Genomic DNA, 12,559 nt, shown 5'->3' on the forward strand with positions numbered 1-12,559 from the left:
AATCGGATGCTCTTAAATAAAAGTACTTTGTTACATGGATACACGGGTACAGGCTATATGCTGACGCGTTTCGGCTATGAAGCCTTCATCAAAGCATGAGAGTGCTATATACTGCTGATGAGAAAAGGTATTTAGCAGTTTATATTTACTAAAATAATTGCATTTCCATGTTCTGTGTACTGTGGGAGACCAGATATAGTGAATACAGGGTCCTAGGTTTAGTAACACTTTTAATTAAAAAAAAAAAAAGATTCCTGTGTCACTGAAACAGAATGAATCTGCAGCCGCTGATCCATTTATTCTGTCCAATTCACAAATACTTGATCTCTCTCCTTCTGCTTTTGTAGGGGAAGGGGAGGGATCATCGCTGTAAACAATACCATGTGATCGCTGTGATGATCAATCACAGCGATCACATCCTACCCAGTCCCTTGGATCAGCTTGGTACATTTTCTCTGTGTACAAAGCTGAATAATGACATCTCAGCTCACAGTGATTACCAGGCGGAGCACCTGCCTGACAGCTCTTTATCCAGTGCCATAAACGGCAATGGGTAAACAAAGGGCTGTCGACCTGCTGTTGATAGACAGACAAACCCTGGCTAAAGCAGGCCTATCAGTAATTTTACAAGTCTATGTTCATTACATCTCTGATTTGACATAATATACAGCAGCAGTAAAATTTCTCAAAAAGCAGTACCTTTGTTTGTCCTTATCTCATCTCCAGTCATAGGACTTGTATCTAGGCCTGAGAGGCGCTGCCTAGGTGAAGGACATCATCAGTCTGCCGCAGGCAGGAGAAAGCATTTCCTTCCCCCTATTTCCCCCACTGACCACTCATTACTTAGACCCAGTGGCGGCTGGTGCTCAATATTTTACAAACCTGCCCCACTCACTTGCACATAGCGCCAACCCCCCCCCCCCCCCCCCCCCCTCCCGTGCACAGGCCGGCCTCGGTACTCGCACTGCCCCCTACTCTCCGCACCGACCCCCGCTCATCCTTCCATCTGCAACCAGGGCAATCGCTGCATCTGTCTGCTCTGTCTCCTCCCTCCTTGTTCCAGCTTGCCGAGGGGCTGTTGCTTCTCCTCCCGGCCAAACAGGAAGTCCTAAGACTCCCTGGCCAGTTGGATCTCGGGACCCGCTTCCTGATTGGCCGGGAGGAGAAGCAGGAAGACATTAGCGAATATTAATGTCACACAACTGGGTGGGCTCATTGCGCCCCGAGCCCAGCCTTTTTTTGAAGCCAATTGGAGCTTAATCATATGCTTCAAAAAAAAAAAAAAAAAAAACCCATTGAAATCCATGCGTCTGGCACCCTGCATGTAGATTAGGGGCAGGGCACATGGATTAGGGGGGCAGCGCCCCTAATGGAGCGGCCGCCACTGCTTAGACCATGCATTGTAATGAGGTAAAGGCTGAAGCAGAGGGGCGGGCTGAGCTGTGTGAAAATTTTAGATGGCTAAGAACATGTATCAGGATTTAAAAAAAAAAAAAAAAAACGCATCTGGACCCTCTTGTTAGACGAGGAAGTAGATTCTGGACCTGAATAATGCTTGAATAAAGACCAGCATTGGGGACAGGGAGGAAGATGAAGGCATCTTTAGCGGAAGCTCTTTGGTCTCTGTAAGAAGTAATACCTATAATGTAACATTAAGCATGCCTTTATTAAAGATGGTAGAAAACTTCCGACCAAGGCCTACTTTAGCACCCTGGTATGTGACAGCCGCCTGTAACGTGATTGTCTCTTTAGGAATCCCTCCTGACATAATCCTTCAGGAATTTCCCTTAGGGTTGGTAAGCCTAGGCACTCTCTAGTCTCCTACTTTTCAGCAAAGACTTATCAGTGTCAGAGACTATACTGATCACTAGAATTAGAAAATAAAAAGCAGAAAATAGGGTTTACATGTGTGGGGGAGGGGAGGAAGGTAACTGCGAAGGGTTTCCGGTGGGTTTTTTATTCTTTCAATCAACATCAAAGAGGAGGTCCAGCCCGGGTGAAAAAAAATTAAAGTCAGCAGCTACAAATACTGTAGCTGCTGCCTTTTAATATTAGGGCACTTACCTGTCCAGGGAGCCTGTGATGTCGGCACTCCAGCCGAAATTCGGATTGACTTCTAGGTGCTGCTGCCACCATCCCTGGTAATGGAACCCAGCAGTGAAGCCTTTTAGCTTCACAGCTGGTTCCCTACTGTGCATGTGCGAAGCATTGCAGTTTCTAATTGGCCCGGCGGCGGGGGAAGGAGAAGGGGGGGGCCAAACTTCCGGGAGATCGGGCCGCTGCCCCATCTCCGGAAATGGGGAAGGGGACCTGTCAAAAACGGGTCCTCGTTCCCCCTTGGCCCCCTGAAACCGGAGGGGGGGGGGGGGGGGGGGTATAAGTGGTAGTTCCACTTTTGGGTGCAACTCCGCTTTAAAGTGTTATTAAACCCAGGGCCCTGCATTCACTATATCTGGTCTCCCACAGCATACAGAATATGAAAATGCAACTATTTTAGTAAATAGCTTTTTCTCATCAGCAGTATATAGCAGTCTTGTGACTTCTATCAGTGTCTGGTTAAAGTAGGAGATGAGGAGTTTTTCATTCTCCTCTGACTGCCCTATGAGGCTGCAGTACCCCTGACCCTCTTGTCTGGACAGTGCTGATTGGTCATGTGCTGATCACATGCACCCCCCCCCCCCCCCCCAAGAAAAAAAAAAAAACTCTAAAAAAACTCATGCAGTCACATGATCAGGGATTAAAAAAAAAACGCAATTTATAAGAAGAATCTTAGAAAATGGCATATAATATATACATCATGTAATCCTAGCAGAGGGGCTGGCAGTGGCTGTGTGCATTGCCCTAACAACCACTTTAAGCATCAGCCTGTTTTCAGTGCTGTGATAGTTTGACAGACAATTACCCCATTATGCAACACTGTACCCAAATTAGTTTTATATAATTTTTGTAGACAGAGCTCTTTTGTTGGTAGGTGAAAGGGTTGATATTCTGGTCACACAGAGAAAGCATGGAGATAATATGTGTAGGGGAGTAGGAGGAATGAAAGGATTAAAGTGTTACTAAACCCACAACCGTAAAATCAGTCTGTATATGCAGTAAAGCATGCTTGTTATACTCACTGTGGAACCTAAGGGGTTAATCCTCCGCTTTGTGTAAAAAGGCTGTTTGATCCTGTCTATGATCCTCCCCTTCTTCCACTGTCCCCAATCCATCTCCTAATACTACAGAGCTTTGAAAGCACTCTGCACATGCTCAGTTTGGTGTGTATTGCTAAAAAGTGTTGTTTTTTTTTTTTTTTTTCTTTTGGGAGGGAGTGCATGCAATCAGCACAGGGCTAATCAGCACTGGGTCAGGGACCATGCAGCAGCCCCTTAGCCCTGGTTCACACAGGGGCGGCACGACTTGCAGGTCGCCTCACAGAGGCGAGCTGCACACGACTTCCACGGCGACTTGCAAAACGACTTCTGTATAGAAGTCTATGCAAGTCACCTGAAGTCGCCCCAGAAATGCTACAGGAACCTTTTTCTAAGTCGGAGCGACTTGCGTCGCTCCTATTAGAACGGTTCCGTAGTACAGAACGGGAGGCGACTTGTCAGGCGGCTAGGTCGCCTGACAATTCGCCCCTGTGTGAACCGGCACTAAGGACAGTCAGAGGAGAATGGAAACTCCTCCTACAAGTTTAACCAGTGCTCAGCTGGACACTGATAGAAGTCACAAGATTGCTATATACTACTAATGAGAAAAGGTATTTAGCAGTTTATATTTACTAAAATAATTGCATTTCCATGTTCTGTGTATTGTGCGAGACCAGAAATGGTGAATGCCGGGTCCTGGGTTTAGTAACACTTTTAAAACAGCCTCTATGCACAGATAAGATTGCAAATGTAAACAAATAATTTCACGCTGCTCACAAAATTAGTAGCTGACACTCCAAATTAGATAAATGGCAAACGTAAAAAAAAAAAGTGTAGCGCTAAAGAGTGATGTGCCAAAGACAATATGGACAGTGAGCCCAGATGGCACAGAGAATTCAAAGACAAATAAAAATTAAAGTAATTAAGCAAACAGATCAATTGAAGTCCATATAGATAATGGTGCAAAAAAAAAAAACGTCTCTCTCTCTCTCTCTCTCTCTCTCTCTCTCTCTCTCTCTCTCGAGAGAGAGAGAGAGAGAGAGAGAGAGAGAGAGAGAGAGAGAGAGAGAGAGAGAGAGAGAGAGAGAGAGAGAGAGAGATTACCAGATTGTTTGGACACGCCAGAGCATATGTTCTGCATGCCAAACAGGCTTGTATTATGGTGGATGGACTCTGGATCAGTATCCTAGGACGGAGATTCCCAATTCTTGTATCTGGGTATAGTTGTTGGCAGCTGGTTCGTTTTTCACTTAGAACTGCTCTACATTTTGTCAATGATTAGAAGCTGCTCAGGGAGAATGCAGGTAAAATATGTCTTTTTAGAACCTTAGTTATTCACAGTCTGGTATGTTCTTTACTGTTGATGTGATGGTGCCATCATGCCAAGATCAAAAGAGCTCTCTAAGGCTTAGACAGAAGTTATGTCTTGTTACTCTCGTGCTACAGATAAGATTGCAGAGTGAGCAGCATAGGTCCCTTTACATGTGTGTGTGTGTTTATCCTTTTTTTATTAATAAATCAATATGTTTTTGAGTCCTCCATGTTTGTTTTGGGTAGTTATAAAAAACTTTTTGCGTTGGCTGTCCTATGTGTTGTTGGCATTTACCATAAATGTTGGCACATCAGATCTGCAGGACCTGTTTTTTTCCATTAGAACTAGTGAGGTTCTCTTTTCATAGACCCGTTGTATTTATGGATGTCTGCATGGAAGTGGACTTTGGACTGCCATGCAGGTTTCACAGTGTTTTTCTGCGAAAGCATAAAACTGCTGAGTTATAAAATGTATCTTACTTGGCTAGCTGGCATGTAATGATTGGTGCTATGACACTGTAATGGAAATTTCCTAATTTTCTACAGAGTCAATTTAAAAGAAAAGGTGGACAAAGTCAAAGTTTGCATTTAGTTTCAGATGCCCTGATCTCGGGATCAAGTGATTGCTTTGACTTGAACCAGGCAATCTCTGCATACACATTTTATGATCGACTGCTTAGTTGGAACTGCCCAGGGTTTGCCAGGCTTACATTAAAGAGAACTGGTTGTAAAATATTTTTATTTTACCCCTTAGTTATCATTGTTTGACAGCAATATGGAGCAGGGAGTCGATCGCTCTGACAGCTGCAGTTATGGCAGGCGTGATGCTGATAACATATGCTGTCTCACGCTTCTGAGAAGGCATAATGTTATCAAATACCAGAGCCCTGGAGTTGTTTATATTCTTTAAAGGAATTGCACAATGAGATTGTACTTTTTCTGTTTGCCTATGGAGCTTTATGTGTGGACATCCTATGATGTCACAGCAAATGACAGATCAGTGTACCAGCCTGCTGACAGCAGATCGCATGACCATTGTACACAATTAATTCATTGTGTACTATTGTGTTGATCTCTGTGATCACTTAAAGGGGTTGTAAAGTCACATGGCTGTTCACCTTAATGCATTCCATGCATTAATGTGAAAAACCTTCTTTGCTGCAGCTGCCCCCCAAAGTCCCCCCCCCCTTTTTTTTTACGTGAACCCATACGTTCCAGTGACGAGCCCAAACCCAACGGCTCCAGCTGCTGTCTCTATCCTCATTGGATATATTGATAGCAGCAGGAGTTATTAGGCTCCTGCTGCTGTCAATCAAATTCGGTGTCACAAGAGCGCAGGGGGGTGCTGAGTCCTGCTGTCTGTCAATGTAATCTGCAGCAGGACTCGCGAGCATGCCCACATAGGTGCCCCCATGGAAAGAGGCTCTCCTTGGAGGCACCCGATAAAAAGGAGGGGCCAGGAGCACTTCCGGGGGAACCCCAGAAAAGGAGGATCGGGGCCGATCTTTGCGAAACCCTTGCACAGAGCAGGTAAGTATAACATGTTTGTTAATTTTTATTAAAAAATTAACAAACAACCCCTTTTTAAAGTAGAAAATATTGTATATTGCAATACTCAAATTCAGCCACCAGGTGGAGGTATAGATGCAATTTTCAGGTTCTCCTTCCATTGAAAGGAAGGCTGCTGTTTACAGAGCTCATAAGCCCAAAATGAAATTTACACACATGAATGAGTCCGAGCCGTGAGTCCTCCATCTCTCACTTTTCACCTTCATTTAGTTTTGTATAAGGTTTCAATCAAAGACATTGGGGTTGATTTACTAAAGGCAAATCCACTTTGCACTACAAGTGCAATCCAAATACCCTTGGAAGTGCAGTCGCTGTAGATATGAGGGAAAGATCTGAAATGAGGGGAAGCTCTGCTGGTTTTATCATCCAATCATGTACAAGCAAAAATGTTGGTTTTTATTTTCCTTGCATGTCCCCCTCAGATCTACAGCGACTGCAATTCCAAGTGCACTTGCAGTGCAAAGTGGATTTGCCTTTAGTAAATCAACCCCATTGTGTCTAAAATGAAATCGCTTGTGCTGCTCTTTAGAAAACCCATAAAGGTATGGGACTCTTGTGTGCACCCTGTATGGAGTGTTAGTCTGCAAAACCAGCATTGTGTGCGTTTTTAAGATATATTTTTAAGAAATACAACATAAGCAGCTAAAGATGAACCTCACTGCTTTTGGGGTTGGTGGACTTTTGCCTTGATGTGCATGTATACCGTGCATTCCATATAGTGAGTCACCCTCCAGCAATGTTACCTCCACCCTTAGTCCTTGTTGCTCAGTCATGTTCACTGGCTTCTTCTGCCAATCTTCTAGGGCCCTCATGGTACTCTTGGATGTTCGAGTCAGACTATCCTTTTGCGTCACTTAAAGCAATGTTTCTCAACTCCAGTCCTCAAGTACTCCCAACAGGTCATGTTTTCAGGCTCTCCATTATTTTGCACAGGTGATTTGATCAGTTTCACTGCTTTAGTAATTACCACAGCCATTTCATTTGAGGAAAATCCTGAAAACATGACCTGCTGGGGGTACTTGAGGGCTGGAATTGAGAAACATTGACTTGGAGGATCAAATATGGTATGGGAGTGTGGACAGGCAGTGGTGGGATGTCATGCACATGAGCTCAAAGTGGTAGCAATGTCCACTTGTTTATACCTACAGGTAAGGCTTACCTGTAGGTACAGTAAATATTTCCTAAATGTGCACTATTTAGTAGATATTTACTTTAGTAGCAGTTGGTGACGTCAATTGAGAGAGCTGTGCCATGGCTGTGACTCACACGTGGGCATGCGCGGAAGTGACGTCATCGCTGCTCAGCCATTCAATGGGCCGGAGCTCGCGAACTTGGAAGGACGACCAGGTGAAGATGGAAGCCCTGGCGCACTGCTGGAGCTCTTCGTTTTAAGGTAAGTCTTTCATTATGTGCTAGTATGCGATGCAAACTAGCACGTTTATGCTCTCAAAGTGGAGTTCCACCCAAAAGTGGAACTTCCAGTTATCTGTCACCTCCCCCCTCCGGTGCCGCATTTGGCAACTTTCAGGGTTGAAGGGGTGGGGTACCTGTTTTTGACAGGTACCCTTTCCCCACTTCCGGAGACAACGATGTCCCTTGGAAGTTGGTCCTCCCTCCTCCGCCGCCGGGCCAGTTAGAAAGCGCGCTTCGCATATGCGCAGTAGGAAAACGGCTGTAAAAGCCAAAAGGCTTCACTATCGGTTTCCTTTACCAGGAATGGTGGGGGCAGCACCCGAGAGCCGATCCGAAAATCAGCTAGGGTGCCGACATCGTGGGATCCCTGGACAGGTAAGTGTCTTTTGTATTTAAAGTCAGCAGCTACAGTATTTGGGGGGGGGGGGTGGCTGGGGCGGAACTCCTCTTTTAAAGGGGAGCTCCAGTCATTGTTAAATAAAGTAAAGCCATTGGCTACAAATACTGTAGCTGCTGACTTTTAATAACCACACACTCCAGGGATCCAGCACTGTCATCATCCAGGCTGCTTTTTCATTGGTCCTTGGGTACCTGGTTCTGCCATCTTGCTTGTGGGAAGCCAGCTGTGACTTCCTGCAACTTCATAGGCGTCTCCCCACCGTGCAGTCGCCCTGCACTTTTCTGAATGAACCTGCGGCTTGTGATGTGACCTAGAAGGCGGGGGGGGGGCAGCAAACTTATTCGCTCTCTTGACCCACCTAGGTGAGTTTGGAGTGGGGTACCTGCAGAATTGTGTTCCTGGAGTTCAGCTATAACAGAAACCCTGTGCACATTCTGGGGCTAGGTATGTGTACTTACCTCGGGTGTCTCGGGACACCTGGGAAATATGAAGGCATTATGCAGACATAATATACAATTATGCTTAGTTGTGTACGTTTATTAAGAACAAAAATGTAACGGTCTGCAGAATCACTACTGTTTGGCTCTTTGTATTTCCGATGTGAATTTAGAACATTAGTCAATGACAATCCATTATCTTCTGTCCTTGCATGACCCATTCTCTGTATGTGTCATTTAATGTCTGAATCACTTAATCCAAAGTAACATTTTCTGCTTGGCTCAGTACATTATTGTCTTCATCATAGCAAGCCGTTTTCTGATGTGGTGATCAACTATTTTCCAGTTTACAGGGAATATGTAAAGGGAATTTCTCAAACGAGTGTTTGGGCATTCACACATAGCAAAAGCTACGCCCTGTCTAGATTAGACAGTGATACTAAAGTCTCTGGGGGGGGTTTTAGAGGAAAAAAAAAATGTCATGCTTACCTGCTCTGTGTAGTAGTTGTGAACAGAACAGCCCCAATCCTCCTCTTCTCGGGTCCCTCGCTGGCGCATCTGGCTCCTGCCGAGTGACCCCCACAGCAAGCAGTTTGCTATGGGGGCACCCAAACCGAGCCACAGCTCTGTGTTTCCATTCAGACACGGAGCCATGGTTCGGGCCTCGCCCACTCTCTCTTCTCATTGGCTAACCGACTTTGACAGCAGCGGGAGCCAATGGTGTCTCAGCCAATCAGGAGGGAGAGTCCAGGACGGCTGAGGCACTCGTGCACATCGCTGGATCGAGATGGGGCTCAGGTAAGTATTATGGGGGCTGAGGGGAGCTGCTGCACACAGAAGGTTTTTTATCCTAATACATAGAATGCATTAAAATAGAAACCTTCTGCTTTTACAACCACTTTAAGGGCCAATTCACACAATATGCAGTGACAGACTTTTTACCTATGATCGTTTCCTATGTATCCCATTCGTAACTCCAACACAGCCTAGCGCTGCCCTAAAGTGCAGACCTGCTACGTTTTATCGGAGTGCATGGGGCTGAATTGCACTGAAGTCAGGCAGTGCAGCACATCACACTGCCCAACACTGCAGTGAATGAAGTATGAATTTTGTACACTTCAAATAAAGCTTGTACTAAAAAAAAAAAAAAAAAAAAAAAAAAAGGGGGGACCCGTACAGTGCGCTGAATCGCTTCAGCTACTTTGCGATCTAAAGTCTTACTAAACCCACAATAAATTCAGTTTTTATATGCAGTAAAGCATGCTTGTTATACTCACTGTGGAACCTAAGGGGTTAAACCTCTGCATTATGTAAAAAAGGCTGTTTGATCCTGTCTTCTCTGATCCTCTCCTTTTACTGTCCCCAATCAATCTCCTGATAGAAAAGAGCCTTGGAGGGACTCTGCACATGCTCAGTTTGGTGTGTAATACTAGAGAGTTTTTTTTTCTTTTTTTTTTTTTTTCTTGAGAGGGTGCATGTGATCAGCACAGGGCTAATCAGCACTGTCCAGACAGAGGGTCAGGGGTCATTCCGGCTCATAGGACAGTCGGAGGAGAATGAAAACTCCTCCTACAAGCTTTAACCAGTCAGCCAGACACTGCTATATACTGCTGATGAGAAATTGTATTTAGCAGTTTATATTTACTAAAATTGTATTTTCATGTTCTGTGTGCCGTGAAAGACCAGATATAGTGAATGCAGGGTCCTGGGTTTGGTAAAACTTTTAACCGATAAGCAAACTAGGTTGTGTCTCTCCCCAGCCTGTGATTGGACAGTGAAGAAGAAGCTGTAGTGACTGATAAGCTCATCTCTCTTCCCTCTCCTCCTATCAGCTTGCTCCTTGCAGCACACCTGGCTCCTTGTGCTGATATTCACTCTCCTAGTCTGAGTGCTGCTGTACAGGGGGTTGTAAGTTGCCTAGGAAAATGCATAATGAGCACATAACAGCATGAATTATTGTGTTTTTTTTTTTTAATCTGCCCAGAGCTCAGCTTTAAGTTGTATTCAGTTAAATCTCAGGTGTGTGTACTCCTTTCTCAATAAGTCCTGGTTCACACTGGTTTCATATCGCATGTGATTCACACCGCAGTGCAAATCACATGCGATGTCTGTGCGATGCGAGTTCAGATATACAGATAGTATGGCTGAATTCACATCGCATTCGGACCAAAGTCGTGCAGGACTCTTTTTTTGGTCCACACCAGAATCGGATGGCACAGGTGTTCACACCCATGCCCATCCGATTCATGTCCGAACTGACAGTTCGCACTGCGATATGCAAACCATTCTGGGGGTGTCATTAAGTTTGTATACTATTGACACTCCCCAGCGGTTCGTATAGGGCAGTGTGAACCAGTGTGCAAATCAGGTGCGGGGCGGGAACCTGCACTGGATTTGCTGGGATCTTGCATCGCACCAGTGTGAACCTGAGCCTTTACTGTACAAGATACCAAATTGATGGTCCATGATTTAACGCTTTTCTTGTTGTGTTGCAGTGGTGGACGTACAGGGAAGCATGCTTGCTGAGCACCTTGTACAGGATGTCTTATAATGAGAAGAAGGACGCTCCTTTTGCCTATGAGTCTTCGGTCCACAGCGCTAATGTCCTCCTTCGTCTGAACAGTCATCGGGAACAGGGTCTGCTGTGCGATGTGACTGTTGTAGTGGAAGATCAGAGGTTCCGGGCCCATCGCACTGTGCTCGCAGCTTCCAGTGATTATTTCCTGTCCCGTGTTGTCCAGGCCTATGATGGGGACTTCACGATCGCCCTTCCTGAAGAGGTGAGAGGAGATGACATCTATCTTGTAACACAACTAACAGTAAGGCTGACCTAATGATACTACAGTTAGCATATAATTCACTAAAGGTATCTCTGTCCTGAAGTACTACTACAGGTAACCAATAATTCTTCTAGTAGCATGCCCAAGCTACAGTACTAATCACATTGCAGCGCTAACTTAAAAGCTAAACTCCAGGAATTCAGCCACTTTCTAAAATGTGCTGGCGTACTATGGATTAGGTCAAACGAGATACATGCCACCTTGTGGACTCATCTTTATTATTTACAACTGACAGTTTTATTGAGCCCAGGAGCACAGCTCACAGTATCACACTGCTATGAAACTTTGAAAGGAGAGCTGTTGCTTTTTCATACAGCAACAGCTCTGCCCGCCCCTCCCTGTCCATTTTCAGAAGGCTTTGTATTTTGTGAATGTGTTCACAGAATACATTCCACTGTGGTTGGGCAGGGGGAGGGGAGGAGTGTGCAGAGTGGCTGCATACAACTGAAGCTGCAAGGATCCCCAGACCAGAAGGTCCAGCAAGTATGGAGACAGCTAGCTATGCTCCCTGGTGCTCAGTAAACATGTAAATTAACACATGTAGTTACAAACCCATTCATTGTAGTGAACTAGTGTGAAAAAATGAAACGTAAAAGGACGCTTTGTACTCAAATAGAGTGGGTACATAACATAACGCCAATGAGTGAAACAGTCTATTGCAGCCAGCAAAGCAAATAGGCAATATAACAGTGAAATAAAATGTCCAAAAGTGAATCAAAATCCAATTGGAGAATAAATTGCTGATCGATGATCCACCATCAATAAGTAGAAGTGCTTACCAAAAGGATTGAACTTAAACAGGCATATGCCTAATGAGTCAATCAAACCGGGAAAAACCAGCCACAGCAAACACGACCTCCGGTTTGGGGATATGCTCCAATGGTCCCTCTCAGTGACTCTCCAGATGGGTAGCCCACAATAGGGTTTTTTTTTTTTTTTTTTTGAGGAGGGAACCAGAAGAGTGGTTGCCCCCACTGCAATCCACAGGTGGCCTGGAGCAGACCAAAAAAAAAAACAAAAAAACGTTCTTTTTTTTTTTTTTGGTCCACTCCAGGCCACCTGTGGATTGCAGTGGGGGCAACCACTCTTCTGGTTCCCTCCTCAAAAAAAATAAAATAAACTATATTGTGGGCTACCCATCTGGAGAGTCACTGAGAGGGACCATTGGAGCATATCCCCAAACCAGAGGTCGTGTTTGCTGTGGCTGGTTTTTCCTGGTTTGATTGACTCATTAGGCGTATGCCTGTTTGAGTTCAATCGTTTTGGCAAACCTTCTACTTATTGGTGGTGGATCATCTGTCAGCAATTTTTCTTCACTTCAAGTTGCATGATGTGTAGTTTATTCTCCAATTGGATTTTGATTCACTTTTGGACATTTTATTTCACTGTTATATTGCCTATTTGCTTAGTTGGCTGCAATAGACTGTTTCACTCATTGGTGTTATGTTCTATAAC

The 12,559-nt window shown here is 44.9% G+C and overlaps 1 protein-coding gene across 2 annotated transcripts in view; it reads left to right on the forward strand.

Moving 5' to 3' along the window:
• BACH1 (BTB domain and CNC homolog 1) overlaps positions 1 to 12,559 on the forward strand; it is an 85,539-nt gene that overhangs the window by 42,077 nt on the left and 30,903 nt on the right. For both annotated transcript variants that reach the window (XM_073617098.1, XM_073617096.1), the window contains exon 2: positions 10,760 to 11,044. In XM_073617098.1, the coding sequence (XP_073473199.1) occupies positions 10,805 to 11,044 (240 nt within the window). In that variant the 5' untranslated portion in view covers positions 10,760 to 10,804. The remainder of the gene's footprint in view (positions 1 to 10,759; positions 11,045 to 12,559) is intronic.

The sequence above is a fragment of the Aquarana catesbeiana genome, linkage group LG02 (genome assembly GCF_042186555.1).
Source record: "Aquarana catesbeiana isolate 2022-GZ linkage group LG02, ASM4218655v1, whole genome shotgun sequence".
Taxonomy (NCBI): domain Eukaryota; kingdom Metazoa; phylum Chordata; class Amphibia; order Anura; family Ranidae; genus Aquarana; species Aquarana catesbeiana.